General features: G+C 44.9%; 1 protein-coding gene across 1 annotated transcript in view; it reads right to left on the reverse strand.

The window, feature by feature from the left end:
• Positions 1-11,921, reverse strand: part of TIE1 (tyrosine kinase with immunoglobulin like and EGF like domains 1) — a 29,639-nt gene extending 17,718 nt beyond the window's left edge. Inside the window, exons 1-6 of the mRNA XM_069981298.1 lie at positions 11,434-11,921; positions 6,650-6,943; positions 3,383-3,493; positions 2,004-2,159; positions 1,789-1,920; positions 217-357 (exon numbers count right to left, since the gene is read on the reverse strand). Of these exons, the coding sequence (XP_069837399.1) occupies positions 217-357; positions 1,789-1,920; positions 2,004-2,159; positions 3,383-3,493; positions 6,650-6,943; positions 11,434-11,494 (895 nt within the window). The 5' untranslated portion in view covers positions 11,495-11,921. The remainder of the gene's footprint in view (positions 1-216; positions 358-1,788; positions 1,921-2,003; positions 2,160-3,382; positions 3,494-6,649; positions 6,944-11,433) is intronic.
• Between the last annotated feature and the right edge of the window lie 1,802 nt (positions 11,922-13,723).

Genomic DNA, 13,723 nt, shown 5'->3' on the forward strand with positions numbered 1-13,723 from the left:
TGTATATATGTCATTATGTATATATAGCTATATATGTCACTAGGGATCATGATTTTCCCCTATGGTCACAGTATATGGTCACAGTAATGGCAGCTTCTTTCAGTTTCCAAGTTCAAGATGGTTTCCCAGCAATGGTCATTATGGAACTAATAGACCCGGTCAGGTGACACAACATGTCGGTTAACACTAACGTTGGCATATCTACTGGTTTGGTACCTGTTTGGCACTGTGCCCCGGTCCAGCCACTTCCGCAGGAACATCCATAGGGGTCGGGCAGACAGAAGGTGAGGCTCCTACAGCCGTGTTCTCTCTTGCATGTCTCCTGACAGTTTCTTCCAAAGTTTCCTTCTCTACAAGCTGCAAAAAAGGACAGAAAACATTGGAGGACTCACCACGTGCCATTCACACATTGGATAAGAATCATCTGAACAGTGTTGGCTGCCATTACAGCTAATGTTTCGAGCAATCATCCTTTAAAATGAACCTAAAAAAGGTCCTGGGTCAATAAAGCCCAACTAGAATCTTTTTGGGAGGTTTTTAGAGTTTTTTATAGGTAGAGATTTTATGTGTCCCATCAATGGAGATTCTGGACACCGAGTTGGCTACAAACCCAACCAACAATGGCCGCAACTGCCAATGTCTATTCTTGGCAGCTGATAAGAAGCTTTGGGAAATCCAGGATTAGAAGTGGTAAAATTTCAACTTTCCTGATAATGTGCCCTAAGAAGCATGAAAACCCAAACATTCTGGAGGAAAATTCTTGGGACACATTGTGGAGGAGCACTCTGGAGGGACACTGTAGAGGAAGATTGTGGAGGGGCATTGTGAGGGAAAATTCTGGAGGGATGTTGCGAAGGAACATTGTGGAGAAACATCCTGGAAGGGCATTGTGAAGGAAAATTTGGGGGCGGGGGCACTGTGAAGGAAAATTCTGGAGGGGCATTGTGGAGGCACATTCTGGAGGTGCATTATGAAGGAAAATTCTGGAGGGGCATTATGGAGGAACATTCTGGAGGGACATTGTGAGGAACAATCTGGAGGAACATTGTACAAGAAAATTCTGGGGGGCACTGTGGAGGAACATTGTACAGAAAAATTCTGGAGGGGCGCTCTGGAGGAACATTCTTGGGGGGCATTGTGAAGGACAATTCTGGAGGGGCATTGTGGAGGGGCATTATGGAGGAACATTCTGGAGGGGCATTGTGTAGTAAAATTTTGGAGGAGCATTATAGAGGAACATTCTGGAGCAGCAACGTGGAGGAACATTCTGGAGGAGCATTGTGGAGCAACATTGTGGAGGAACATTCTGCAGGGCATTGTGAAGGAACATTCTGGAGGGGCACTGATGAGAAACATTGTGCAGGAACATGCTGGAGAGAACCATTGCCTAAATTTGTTGATTCCCAACCTGTTGCTCCACAACTGTTACAGCATCTACAGCACCTAGGGGCCATTCCATCCAAACTGAACCTTTTCGTAACACCCGTAACACCTAGTTAAACCTAGTAAAACTGCAATTTAAACACTAAAGTTATAAATATACATTAAGAGTCTTAATGTATATTTATAACTTTTGTGGTTAAATTGCAATTTTTTTAATTAGCTGTAAAAAAAAATGTTTAACTAGGTGTTACGGGTGTTACGAAAAGGTTTAGTTTGGATGGAATGGCCCCTAGAGAACCACACTTTGGAGATAACTACTCTTAATAATCGACAAGCCCCAAGCATTAGATGACAATCTGAGCACACAGCTCAGCCCCCATAGACGTCCCAAAAAACTTCCCTTACCCTTCTCACAGCTTGTTCCCATAAAGCCCGGGGCACAGATACATTCTCCAGTAATGTCATGGCACACTCCACCATTTAGGCAGTCCAGGCAATCCTTCTGACACAATGGACCCCACTTTTTGTCGGGACACCCTGCAGAAGACGAAACAAGGGACTATTACAATGAACATCCCCCATTTCTGGGACTTATCGGAGAGTTGGGGAACATTTATGACCTCGTACGATGAGTCTGAAGAAGGCGTTGAAGAGGGGACTCGCCCCCATGAAGCCAGCACTGTAGACTCCGGCCTGACTGTACTGCACCGAGCTGAAGGTGAGCTGAGCTACCTGGCCAATCACATCATTCTTGTATGTTGCCTTCAAGAAGGTTCCTGCAATGTAAGGGTTAATGTGCGACAAATAAATACAAAGTAATGTGTTTAAGATATAATAGACACAGACAGAACAAATCCAGGTAAGTAGTGCAATAGATTGTGATCCTGTGAATTGAGTCTGAGAACAAGTAACATCCCTGGAGGGCTAGGGCAATGAAGTAGATAATGATATCCTCCCAGATGGACTGAGATAGTATGGTGGCCGTTAATGGTAACATCCCTGTAGGGCTACGGCAGGGAAGGAATTAAACATCTCATATAAACTAGGTTAGTGCAGTGTGTCAATGATAACTCTGGTGGGGTAGGAGTAAGGGTGGTATTACTGTAGACGATTTTTGTCAATTAATGATAAACGATCTTAAATGACCGCTATGACGAACAATCTTAAATCGTTCACCCTATTACACAGGACAATGATTATTATTTTTTTTACGGTCATTCTTGCGCTTGTCCTCTCCTAGCTGATAAACCAGGGAACGATGAATGACACGTTATTACACCAAACGATGTTCAAATGATTTGTGAACGATCAACAATGAAAATAGGTCCAGATTCTATCAAACGATCAACAATTTTTCGTTGGTCGTTTATTCGTTGCCTGCTATTACACTAAACGATTATCGTTCAAATCCAAACAATCTAACTATTTTTCTAACAATAATCGTCCCGTGTAATACCACCCTAATAGAGGGGGGTATTAATAACCTTGGTGGCGTAGGGTAGTGAAGGAGGGTAATGATAACCATGGTGGGCTAGGGGTGTAGAGGGGTTAATGATAACTCATTGATAAGATCCCTGGTGGGCTATTACAGATATGGGATTAATGGTAACATCTCTGGTGTTGAATAGGTCAATACTGACACCCCTGGTGGTCTAGGGTAGTGCATGATACTCCACCTGCTGATCAATATAGGTGTTAGGCTGAGTCTGGATCTCTGCTAACATCTTCCACGATTCACCCAGATATGAGATACTCAAGGGGGCCTATCCTCTCACAGAATTCCATACCATCCAGATAAACCATTACACTGATGTAGGACGGCAGACCTTCATCACACAAAGGAGTGAGATCTGGAGAAACCTGAAGTTTTTTTGCCAAAATGCAAAATCAGCCCCCCCCCCCCCCCCCTACATACCAGAAAGACCCTTGTGTTTAGCATTAGGACTTGGATGCAGCCATTCCCTCTCTAGAACTAGCTCACCACCACCCTATCACCCACCATTGTACTTCCATAGTATGTCCGGGTGGTGCTCCTTTGTGACTTTGGCCTGTAGTTGTGCGTCCTGGTTCACACTGACGGTCACCGTCACCTTCACTGGAATCAGATCAGCTGAGGGGAAAACAGGAGAGGTCATTCTTATCTGAATTACACGTCAGCTTGGTGACTCAATGGTTAGCATTGCTGCTGTACTGCTGGGGCCCCAAGTTCAACCAAGGAGGGGATGGATGGAGGGAAGCGTAGGTTCTACACATATGCATTTATGTTACTTTGTTCTAAGAACGTGTCCAAGCCTGCTGTGACGCCCTCCACTGTTTTTGCTGTGACCAGATTCTGGCATAGACTGTTCCACAGATTCAATGTTCTTATGGTAAAAAAAGGCTTGTCACCTCCTGCATGGGGTCTCCTTGGGGAGACCATCAAGTAGTTGTCTGTAGTCATGCAATGCTCCAGTGGAAAATGTATGCAAATTAACTCTGTACTTAAAGGGGTTCCCCTATTAAAAATTACTTCTCCCCTATCCACAGGATCACTGAGGATCCAACCTCCGAGCCCCCCCCCCCCCTCCTCCAGATTGGCCCCCAGCTCCTTTGTTTTGAATACACGTGAACTGCTCCTCTATCCATGGAATGAACTTCCAGCAGATGTGGTTGGTAGATCTAAACATGTCTGGGATAAACATATATCTATCCTAAGATAATAAGAGTGGAAATACTAAAAGGGCGAACTAGGTGGACCAGTGGTCTTTTTCTGCTGACAATCTTCTATGTTTCATTCTCTATGGAGCCGCTGGAAAGAGCCGAGTGCTGTACTCGTCTCTCTCCTGCGGCTTCATAGAAAATGACTAGAGCTGTATTCAAAACAACAAAGCCAAATCTGGAGATTGTTGGGGGGGCACAGAAGTCGGACCCCCTGAAATCTTCTACTCGTCCCCTATCCTGTGGAAAAGGTTTTAATCGGTGAAGCCCTTTAAAAATTAAGAAAACCCTTCACATGCAAGGAAGTAGGAGAATAGCATCAGTACAGGTCCTCTTCCTGAGCAATACTACTTCTTATGCAATCAAAGAAGAAGCAAATATATATATATATATATATATTTTTTTTTTTTTTTGCAATTTTTGCCATTTTCATTTACAACAACTACCATTGTTTTGAATGCCAAATAACGACCATTGTTTATACAGCGTGTGAACAGAGCCTGAATAAAAATGTGCTTTATTCACCCATCATGTGCAAGGTTTTAATCCAGCAATGGGATCTTTCTCAATATACATATATGATATTTCTATACTTTATAGCAGTCACAGCTCAAATTTTCTGATACAAAGTTCCAAATCGCCTCCGCAGACATCGAGATAAATTATATGCTTCTGTCTGCCTGCAGCAACCACTAGAGGGAGCTCACCGCATACAGTTTCTAAATATCTAAATTGTCCTCGTTAACAACAGCAGCAACTCACAGAAACAGGATGTTATCATGTAAGTCTATGAGTGTGAGATGTCGTGACAGATTAGAGATATTAATCAAAGAGAAAAGTTTTTGCTATTAGATGACAGAAGTTAGAGATTCCCTTAAGTCTTCGTTCCTTGTGCCGTAGAATAATCTAGAAGCTGCAGACGTCTCGCTCTCGGGACGTTTCCTTGTTTTCTCGGCTCTTATCTCACGTTCTTTCTCTTTCCTGCTTTTAACAACTATCAGAGAATTTCTCCTGTAAAGTGAAAAGTTGTTTCCGTACAAATCCATTGCCGTCTGGTGGAAGCTTTACATGTTTTACTCCTTGAGAACTCTAAGTTATTTACTGCTTTTATCAGAGCGACGATAAGATCACCGCTACCGTACAGAGCCGAGAGGAAGGAAGCACAATCAGAAGGAGAAGAGAACTGAAGGACGACAAGGAGCAAAGGCTCCATGGCCACCTCAAGAAAAGTGGCAGAAGCAATACACAACAAGTCCAGAAAGGCTATGCTTTGGATTGGATGCAAATTCCCGAATTAGCATAAATTGAGTTTAATCACTGTATAAAAAACGGATTTAAAAATTTTGGGAAGATTTATCAAACATGGTGTAAAGTGAAACTGGCTCAGTTGCCCCTAGCAACCAATCAGATTCCACCTTTCATTCCTCACAGACTCTTCGGAAAATGAAAGGTGGAATCTGATTGGTTGCTAGGGGCAACTGAGCCAGTTTCACTTTACACCATGTTTGATAAATCTCCCAATTTGTGTTTTAATTCTTCCCCAATTTCAAGATCTCTGCTTGCTGTCAGTGATGGAAACATGCTTGTCTATGTCTCAATGGTCATTAATAAGTTTCTTATTCATATGATCTTAAAAATGGTCGCGGATCAAAGCCCAAAATATATTACAAAGCCACAAAATTTTATATACATGAAGGATAAAGATCACTGTGTAGGAAAACTTGAGTAATTTTGCAGATGCTTTTATCTCCTTAGGCTTTAGTGGTTCATTTACATGGAGTCTCCTTGATGTTTACATTCAGCGCTGCGTTCATAATTTTGCAGTTTAGACCCACCCCCACTGTGAGACATGAGCTCAAATTTTTTACTTGCTATGTGAGTTCTCAAAAAGGCTCTGGATGTGGTATTGCAGTTTAAAGGGGCACTCCAGAGGAAATCTACTGGTGTCAGAAAATTAAACAGATTTGAAACTACTTCTTTTTAAAAATATCCAGTCTTCCAGTACTTATCAGCTGTTGTACATCCTACAGGATGTGGTGTATTCTTTCCAGTCTGAGAGTGCTCTCTGCTGCCACCTCTGTCCATGTCAGGAACTGTCCAGAGCAGCAGTAAACATTGAACCAGAAAACCTCTCCTGCTCTGGACAGTTCCTGACATGGACAGAGGTGGCAGCAGAGAGCACTGTGTCACACTGGAAAGAATCCACCACTTCCTGCACGACATACAGCAGCTGATACGTACTGGAAGACTTAAGTTTTTTTTTCAAAATAGAAGTAATTTACAAATGTATATAACTTTTTGATATCAGTTCATCTGATTTTTTTCCCCCTCTGACATTCCTTTTCAATCTTTATTAATTTTAATCGAGCTGCAATACCAGACACAACCAATGAACAGCTGTGGAACTGTTTCAGAAAGAAAGCAGCCATGACTGTCAACTAATAGCAGGTGTCACTGCCCTTCCCAAGTCACTCACATTACTCAGCAGGGGGCGACACTGTGCACAGAAGAAGGCACCTGCTATGATGGAGTTGCCCTTTAAGTGCTTTCCTTGCTGTTGCCCACTTACCGTGTGGCCTTGTATATGGATACAGGATTTTGGCCTGCTCAGTCGGGCCCCTGGCTGTGCAGAAAAAGACACCGACCAGTTCGTGGGAGGAGAATCCGCTGGCCTGCACCTCCTTGTCCAGTGATATGGTCTTGAATGGCGGCACAGAAGGAGGGATGAGCACAATCTTATTATCTCGTTCAATGCGCAGATCCGAGCTCTTCATGTCCCGCTCCCCAGTCACACATGATAACGATAAATTCACTTTACGGTTGTCAGGGGTAAAACAAACCAATGTGACATCCAACACCGCTCCTGCAATGTACAAGACACAGGGTCACCCCGGGCCAAAGGCCAGACACAGCACAAGCCAGGGATAGCGACCTGGCAATCACAGCAACGCTATAAAATATGTAAGAGACAAAGAAGCCTAGGATTGTTCTAAGCTCATAGAGCTGTCAGTGTCACCTCGGAACCCCAAAATATGGTTCACCCAGGGGTGATTCTAGCCTCTCTGCTGCCCGAGGCGAACTATAGAATGACGCCCCCCCCCCCCCCCCCCCCGTCAATCCGCCCACATTATAATCCACTACTGCCCCCCCCCCCACTGCTGTCCCCAATAAACATAATGTTTGGTCCCTTGCTGCACAGAGGATGTCAGGAGAGGAGGGGGCTGACTTTATAGGAGAGGTCCCAGCAGCACAGAGGATGTCAGGAGAGGAGGGGGCTAATCCTATAGGAGAGGTCCCAGCAGCACAGAGGATGTCAGGAGATGAGGGTGCTAATCCTATAGGAGAGGTCCCAGCAGCACAGAGGATGTCAGGAGAGGAGGGTGCTAATCCTATAGGAGAAGTCCCAGCAGCACAGAGGATGTCAGGAGAGGAGGGTGCTGATCTTTTAGGAGATGGTCCCCCTCTTCCCCCCTTATAGATGGTCCCCCTCTTCCCCCCCTTATAGATGGTCCCCCTCCCCCCCTTATACATGGTCCCCCTCTCCCCCCTCCCTTATAGATGGTCCCCCTCTTCCCTCTCCCCCTCCCTTATAGATGGTCACCCTCCCCCCTTATACATGGTCCCCCTCTTCCCCCCCCTTATAGACGGTCCCCCTCCCTTATAGATGGTCCCCCCCTTATAGATGGTCCCCCTCTTTCCCCCCTCCCTTATAGATGGCCCCCCCTTATAGATGGTCCCCCTCTTTCCCCCCTCCCTTATAGATGGTCCCCCTCTTTCCCCCCTCCCTTATAGATGGTCCCCTTCCCCCCCCCCCCTATAGATGGTCCCCCTCTTCCCTCTCCCCCTCCCTTATAGATGGTCCCCCCCCCTTATAGATCGTCCCCCTCCCTTATAGATGGTCCCCCTCTTTCCCCCCTCCCTTATAGATGGTCCCCTTCCCCCCCCTATAGATAGTCCCCCTCTTCCCTCTCCCCCTCCCTTATAGATGCCCCCCCCTTATAGATGGTCCCCCTCTTTCCCCCCTCCCTTATAGATGGCCCCCCCCTTATAGATGGTCCCCCTCTTTCCCCCCTCCCTTATAGATGGTCCCCTTCCCCCCCCTATAGATGGTCCCCCTCTTCCCTCTCCCTTATAGATGGTCCCCCCCCCCTTATAGATCGTCCCCCTCCCTTATAGATGGTCCCCCTCTTTCCCCCCTCCCTTATAGATGGTCCCCTTCCCCCCCCTATAGATAGTCCCCCTCTTCCCTCTCCCCCTCCCTTATAGATGGTTTCCCCTTATAGATCGTCCCCCTCTTTCCCCCCTCCCTTATAGATCGTCCCCCTCTTTCCCCCCTCCCTTATAGATCGTCCCCCTCTTTCCCCCCTCCCTTATAGATGGTCCCCCTCTCCCCCCCCCCCCCCCCTGCACAGCAGATAAAACAAAAAACAGCACACAACTCACCTGCCCTCCGTTCCCCCGTCGAGCCTCTCTGGTCTGGTCCCGGCTGATGTGCGGCTGCCCGGGGTGTCCCGTCCTGTCCCCGGCAGCGCGCGCATCACAGATCTCCCCATGCGCCTGCGGCTGTGACTTCCAGCGCACGGGGAGCTCTCTGATGCGCGCGCTGCCGGGGACAGGATGGGACACCTCCGGCAGCCGCACATCACCCGGGGGACTAAAGGCTGCATTCCCACGTTCCGTGATCCTGACGGATCACGGACGTGGAATGCATGTACTGGAGCCCCCCCGCCCCCGGGCAGTATCTGTAATGAGATGCTGGGAGCGGGGGGGACTGTATTCATAAGCGCCGCACTGTAGTATCAGCACGGCGCGGCTGATTTATTACAGCGCGGCGCTTATGAATACAGTCTCCCCCGCTCCCAGCATCTCATTACAGATACTGCCCGGGGGCGGGGGGGCTCCAGTACATGGTACAGTCAGTGGCGGATTATAATGTGGGCGGCCGCCGAACCGCTCATATTATAATCTGCCACTGAATGCCGCCCCCATGGTGACAGCTAGTGGCGCCGCCTGAGGCAGACGATTCAGGTCGCCTCATGATTGCGGCGCCCCTGGGTTCACCTGTTGTTACTTTATGGATATGCTTCTAATTCATTTTAGATACATCCTGTATTATACTCCAGAGCTGCACTCACTATTCTGCTGGTGAGGTCACTGTGTACATACATTACATTATTTATCTTGTACTGATCCTAAGTTACATCCTGTACTATAATCCAGAGCTGCACTCACTATTCTGCTGGTAATGTCACTGTGTACATACATTACATTACTTATCCTGTACTGATCCTGAGTTACATCCTGTATTATACTCCAGAGCTGCACTCACTATTCAGCTGGTGGGGTCACTGTGTACATACATTACATTACTTATCCTGTACTGATCCTGAGTTACATCCTGTATTATACTCCAGAGCTGCACTCACTATTCTGCTGGTGGAGTCACTGTGTACCTGTTAATTATCCTGTGTTGTATTTCCCTCCATATCACATGACTTCTGACAAGAACTCACACTCCCATCATTGTATAATCTCTATGATCAGGACCAGGAGGGGGACGCCCTTCCTAATGGTTTTGTCAGGTGATCCATGTGATGAAAGACCAGACAGGCAAAACTATAATTAATGTTTACATGGTTGCCAAATATGCAATGCATTTACTATGCCTTCTTAAAGGGCCACTAACCCCAATATGGAAACAACTTAATCTCTGCAGTCATTCACCTTACTTTATTATAAAAAAAAATCTTATTAGAATGTGATGGTTCAGGGTCTATAAGATCAGATTTTTCTAGAACTTTCCCCCCTTAAAGTATTCCCAACCTGTGGATCTCCAGCTAATGCAAGACTACAACTCCCAGAATGCATTCATAGCCTGATGGATACATTAAGCAAATTCTGGATGAGTTTTAAAAAAAGTATTTTTTTAAACCAACTGGTGTCAGAGAGTTATAGAGATTTGTAAATTACTTGCATTTAAAACTATCAAGCCTTCCAGTACTTATCAGCTGCTGTATGTCCTGCAGGAAGTGAAGTATTCTTTCCAGTCTGACACAGTGGTCTCTGCTGCCACCTCAGTCCATGTCAGGAACTGTCCAGAGCAGGAGAGGTTTTCTATGGGGATTTGCTATTGCTCCAGACAGTTCCTGACAGCAGAGAGCACTGTGTCAGAGTGGGAAGAATACACCACTTCCTGCAGGACATACAACTGATGATAAGTACTGGAAGACTGGAGATTTTTTAAATACAAGAAATTTACAAATCTGTATACCTTTCTGCCACCAATTGATTTATGAACAAGCTCTTTTGCCCTAAGTACCCCTTTACGTTTTTTTAATTTAAACAATGAAGGTTTCTATTTAATCACAGCAAGCAGATATCTAGGTAAGATAAACTAGGTATGTTAGATATTTGCAGAGTTTTCTAAATTATATCTTGCAATTTCAAGATCTCCACTTGCTGCCAGTCAGTGGAAATGTTTTGTTTCAAGGCTAAAAACCTGTTCTGCTTATATAGCTGGGAGTTGTTACATTGGATCAGTATAGATAAGAGGTGGAGTCTGGGTCTCCAGGATAGAAGAAATATACCTGCTGTGTGTAGCTTACAAAGGATTCACTAGACTGATACATTGTAACAAATCCAGCAAGACTAGATCAGGAGGGGTTAGTAGTGGATGTTTCCATTCACTGACAGCCAGCAGAAACTTTGCTAAGATTTAAAAGAGGTAGTTCAATAAAAAATCTCATCCAGTACTTATCAGTTGCTGTATGTCCTGCAGGAAGTGGTGTATTCTCTTCAGTCTGACACATTTCTCTCTTCTGCCACCTTTGTCCATGTCAGGAACTGTCCAGAGCAATAGCAAATCCCCATAGAAAACCTTTCCTGCTCTCCAAACTGGAAAGAATACACCACTTCTTGCAGGACATACAGCAGCTGATAAGTGATGGAGTACTTGAGTTTTTTAATAGAAGTAGATTACAATTTTTTGGAACTTGCACCAGTTGATTTGAAAGAAAAAATATTTGATGAACTACCCCTTTAAAACCAAGCATAGTAACAGGTTGACATTTTTTTTTCCATTTTACCTATTGTTTTCAAGATCTCTGCTTGCTGTCAGTAAATGGATATATATATATATATATAGAGAGAGAGAGATATATAGATAGATAGATAATTTTTTTTTAACTAATCTTTTTTTTTCTTTTTTAGGAACCCCCTGTCTATACTAAAACATTTTAGCAGAACCATCACTGGTTTGAGCAGATGTAACCCCCCGGGGTCTTCTGTAATTCTGCAATGTTGTACCATTCAAGATGAGGTCTTGGATTTTTAAGTGACCCCCCCCCTTATTACCTATTTCCGTGCAAAGTAAAGATCCAAATACAAAAAGCAGATAATGGAGCGGCCTCCGCATTGTCCTTAATGCGATCAGAGGGGGAACGTCCTGGTGTCGTCCACGTGTCCAGGAATCACATCCACATTGTGTCCCTTATGGACCGGAAATCAAGAGATCCACAAAAGTATCAGCCCAGAAATCCCATCCAGGACCAGAAACCAAGAAAAACCAGAGACAGATCCTTCAGAATCCAAGGAGATGGTGTCACTTATCAGCTGGTGATACCATGTATCCAATCCTGGATCATCCACACAATATGATGGCCATGGATGGTCAGCTCTTGGGGCAAATCCCAATAAGGAGGAATATTGGTGAGCCGATCCGGCAGCTCTGCTCCCTGCGACTTTCTCACGTTCGACACCTCTGACTTCTACAGATTTCTGGGTTTTGGAAATGGAAAGAGGAAAAGGCGTAACAGGAGCGAGGGACAGGAAACTCTGCAGCTCAACACTCAGCAAAGGCCTCCGAGGATAGGAAATCACAATGTGAGTAAGTCTGGGAAAGAAGATGACAAAGCCCCCCGCCCCTGACCACCCTGCTCGCCCTGACACCCAACACATTGTTATATATCACACCATAGACCAGGTACAGTGTCCGATACAAGCCCCCCCCCATTCGGATTATCTGATATTGATTGAACATATAGATATATGACAGCAACTGATGCATTGTGGGTAATATCTTATCACTCAGCCAGCAAATCAGCTTCCTGTGATCTGGGCACATTCCATTCCTTCTGTATTGTTCTAGAAAATAAAGACGTCTGTTTACTGAAGAAGTCATATCTGATAAAGAAAGGAACAAAGTCATAGAAACAACTACGTTATAAATCTACTATACATTGGATTGGTCCAATATGGATAAAATTGTAAAGGAGATATCCAGCTGTATTATACTCCGGAGCTGCACTCACTATTCTGCTGGTGGGGTCACTGTGTACATACATTACATTACTTATCCTGTACTCATCCTGAGTTACATCCTGTATTATACTCCGGAGCTGCACTCACTATTCTGCTGGTGGGGTCACTGTGTACATACATTACATTACTTATCCTGTACTGATCCTGAGTTTCATCCTGTGTTATACTCCAGAGCTGCACTCACTATTCTGCTGGTGAGGTCACTGTGTACATACATTACATTATTTATCCTGTATTGATCCTGAGTTACATCCTGTATTATACTCCAGAGCTGCAGTCACTATTCTGCTGGTGAGGTCACTGTGTACATACATTACATTACTTATCCTGTACTGATCCTGAGTTACATCCTGTATTATACCCCGGAGCTGCACTCGCTATTCTGCTGGTGGAGTGACTGTTTACATACATTACTTATCCTGTACTGATCCTGAGTTACATCCTGTATTATACTCCAAATCTGTTCTGATGGTCCAGTGAGTTGTAAACCTGTTGGAGTTGAATGGGTCAGGGAACCAGGGAAGTGATGAACAATAGTGGGAGGTGAAGTCTGGGCAATAGAAATTGAAGTGAAATTTTGCTCACACGACTTCTCAGCATCACACAATAGGCTGTTTACTAAGCAGAGTTGTTTTCTCCCTAGACTCTGCGGGAGTTTCCAGTATTCTGGATTTCCCAGGAGATGAGCCAAATACGCTAAGGGCCACAGGTCCTAGTTCTGTAGTAGTGGGGGCCACAGGAGTAAGAAGCAAAGCGACATAGAAAAGGATATCTGTCAGCAATAGAAATAACTGTAGCAGTGGTCAAAACAATGGAAACTGCAGTTCAATGTTTCCAAATGTAAAATAATGCGCTTGAGTAGGAATCCTCTGTCTGAGTATCATATCGACAATTCAATGTTGGCTAAGACTTTAGAAGAGAAGGATTTAAATGTAGTGATTTCTGAAAGCCTTAAAGGGGGAAAAAAATGAAACTTCTGCAGAAGCATATAGCATTACTTACCTGTCTATCCCAGTTTTGAAACTACCAAAAATCCATTTGTTTGGGTGGTTTTTGTTCTGTATTGTGTTTCTGTCTTTCCTGGTTTAGCATTTCCCAGAATGCAATGCTTTCCCCTCAGTGGACCATCACAGTCCCCCACCCATTACAATCAGTAAAATTAATGCTGCACCTGCTTCTGGCTGGTCTGAGATGGTGAATCACTCAGGGGATTGGGTTAGCCAGCCAAGCCTCCTGTGACATCACGCCCTGCCACCTTTCTAATCATCAGCCTGTGCTCAGCAAACACACACAATGTGAGACAGAGGCATGTAAGATTTGTCTC

This window comes from Dendropsophus ebraccatus, chromosome 8 (assembly GCF_027789765.1).
Source record: "Dendropsophus ebraccatus isolate aDenEbr1 chromosome 8, aDenEbr1.pat, whole genome shotgun sequence".
Classification (NCBI taxonomy): Eukaryota; Metazoa; Chordata; class Amphibia; order Anura; family Hylidae; genus Dendropsophus; species Dendropsophus ebraccatus.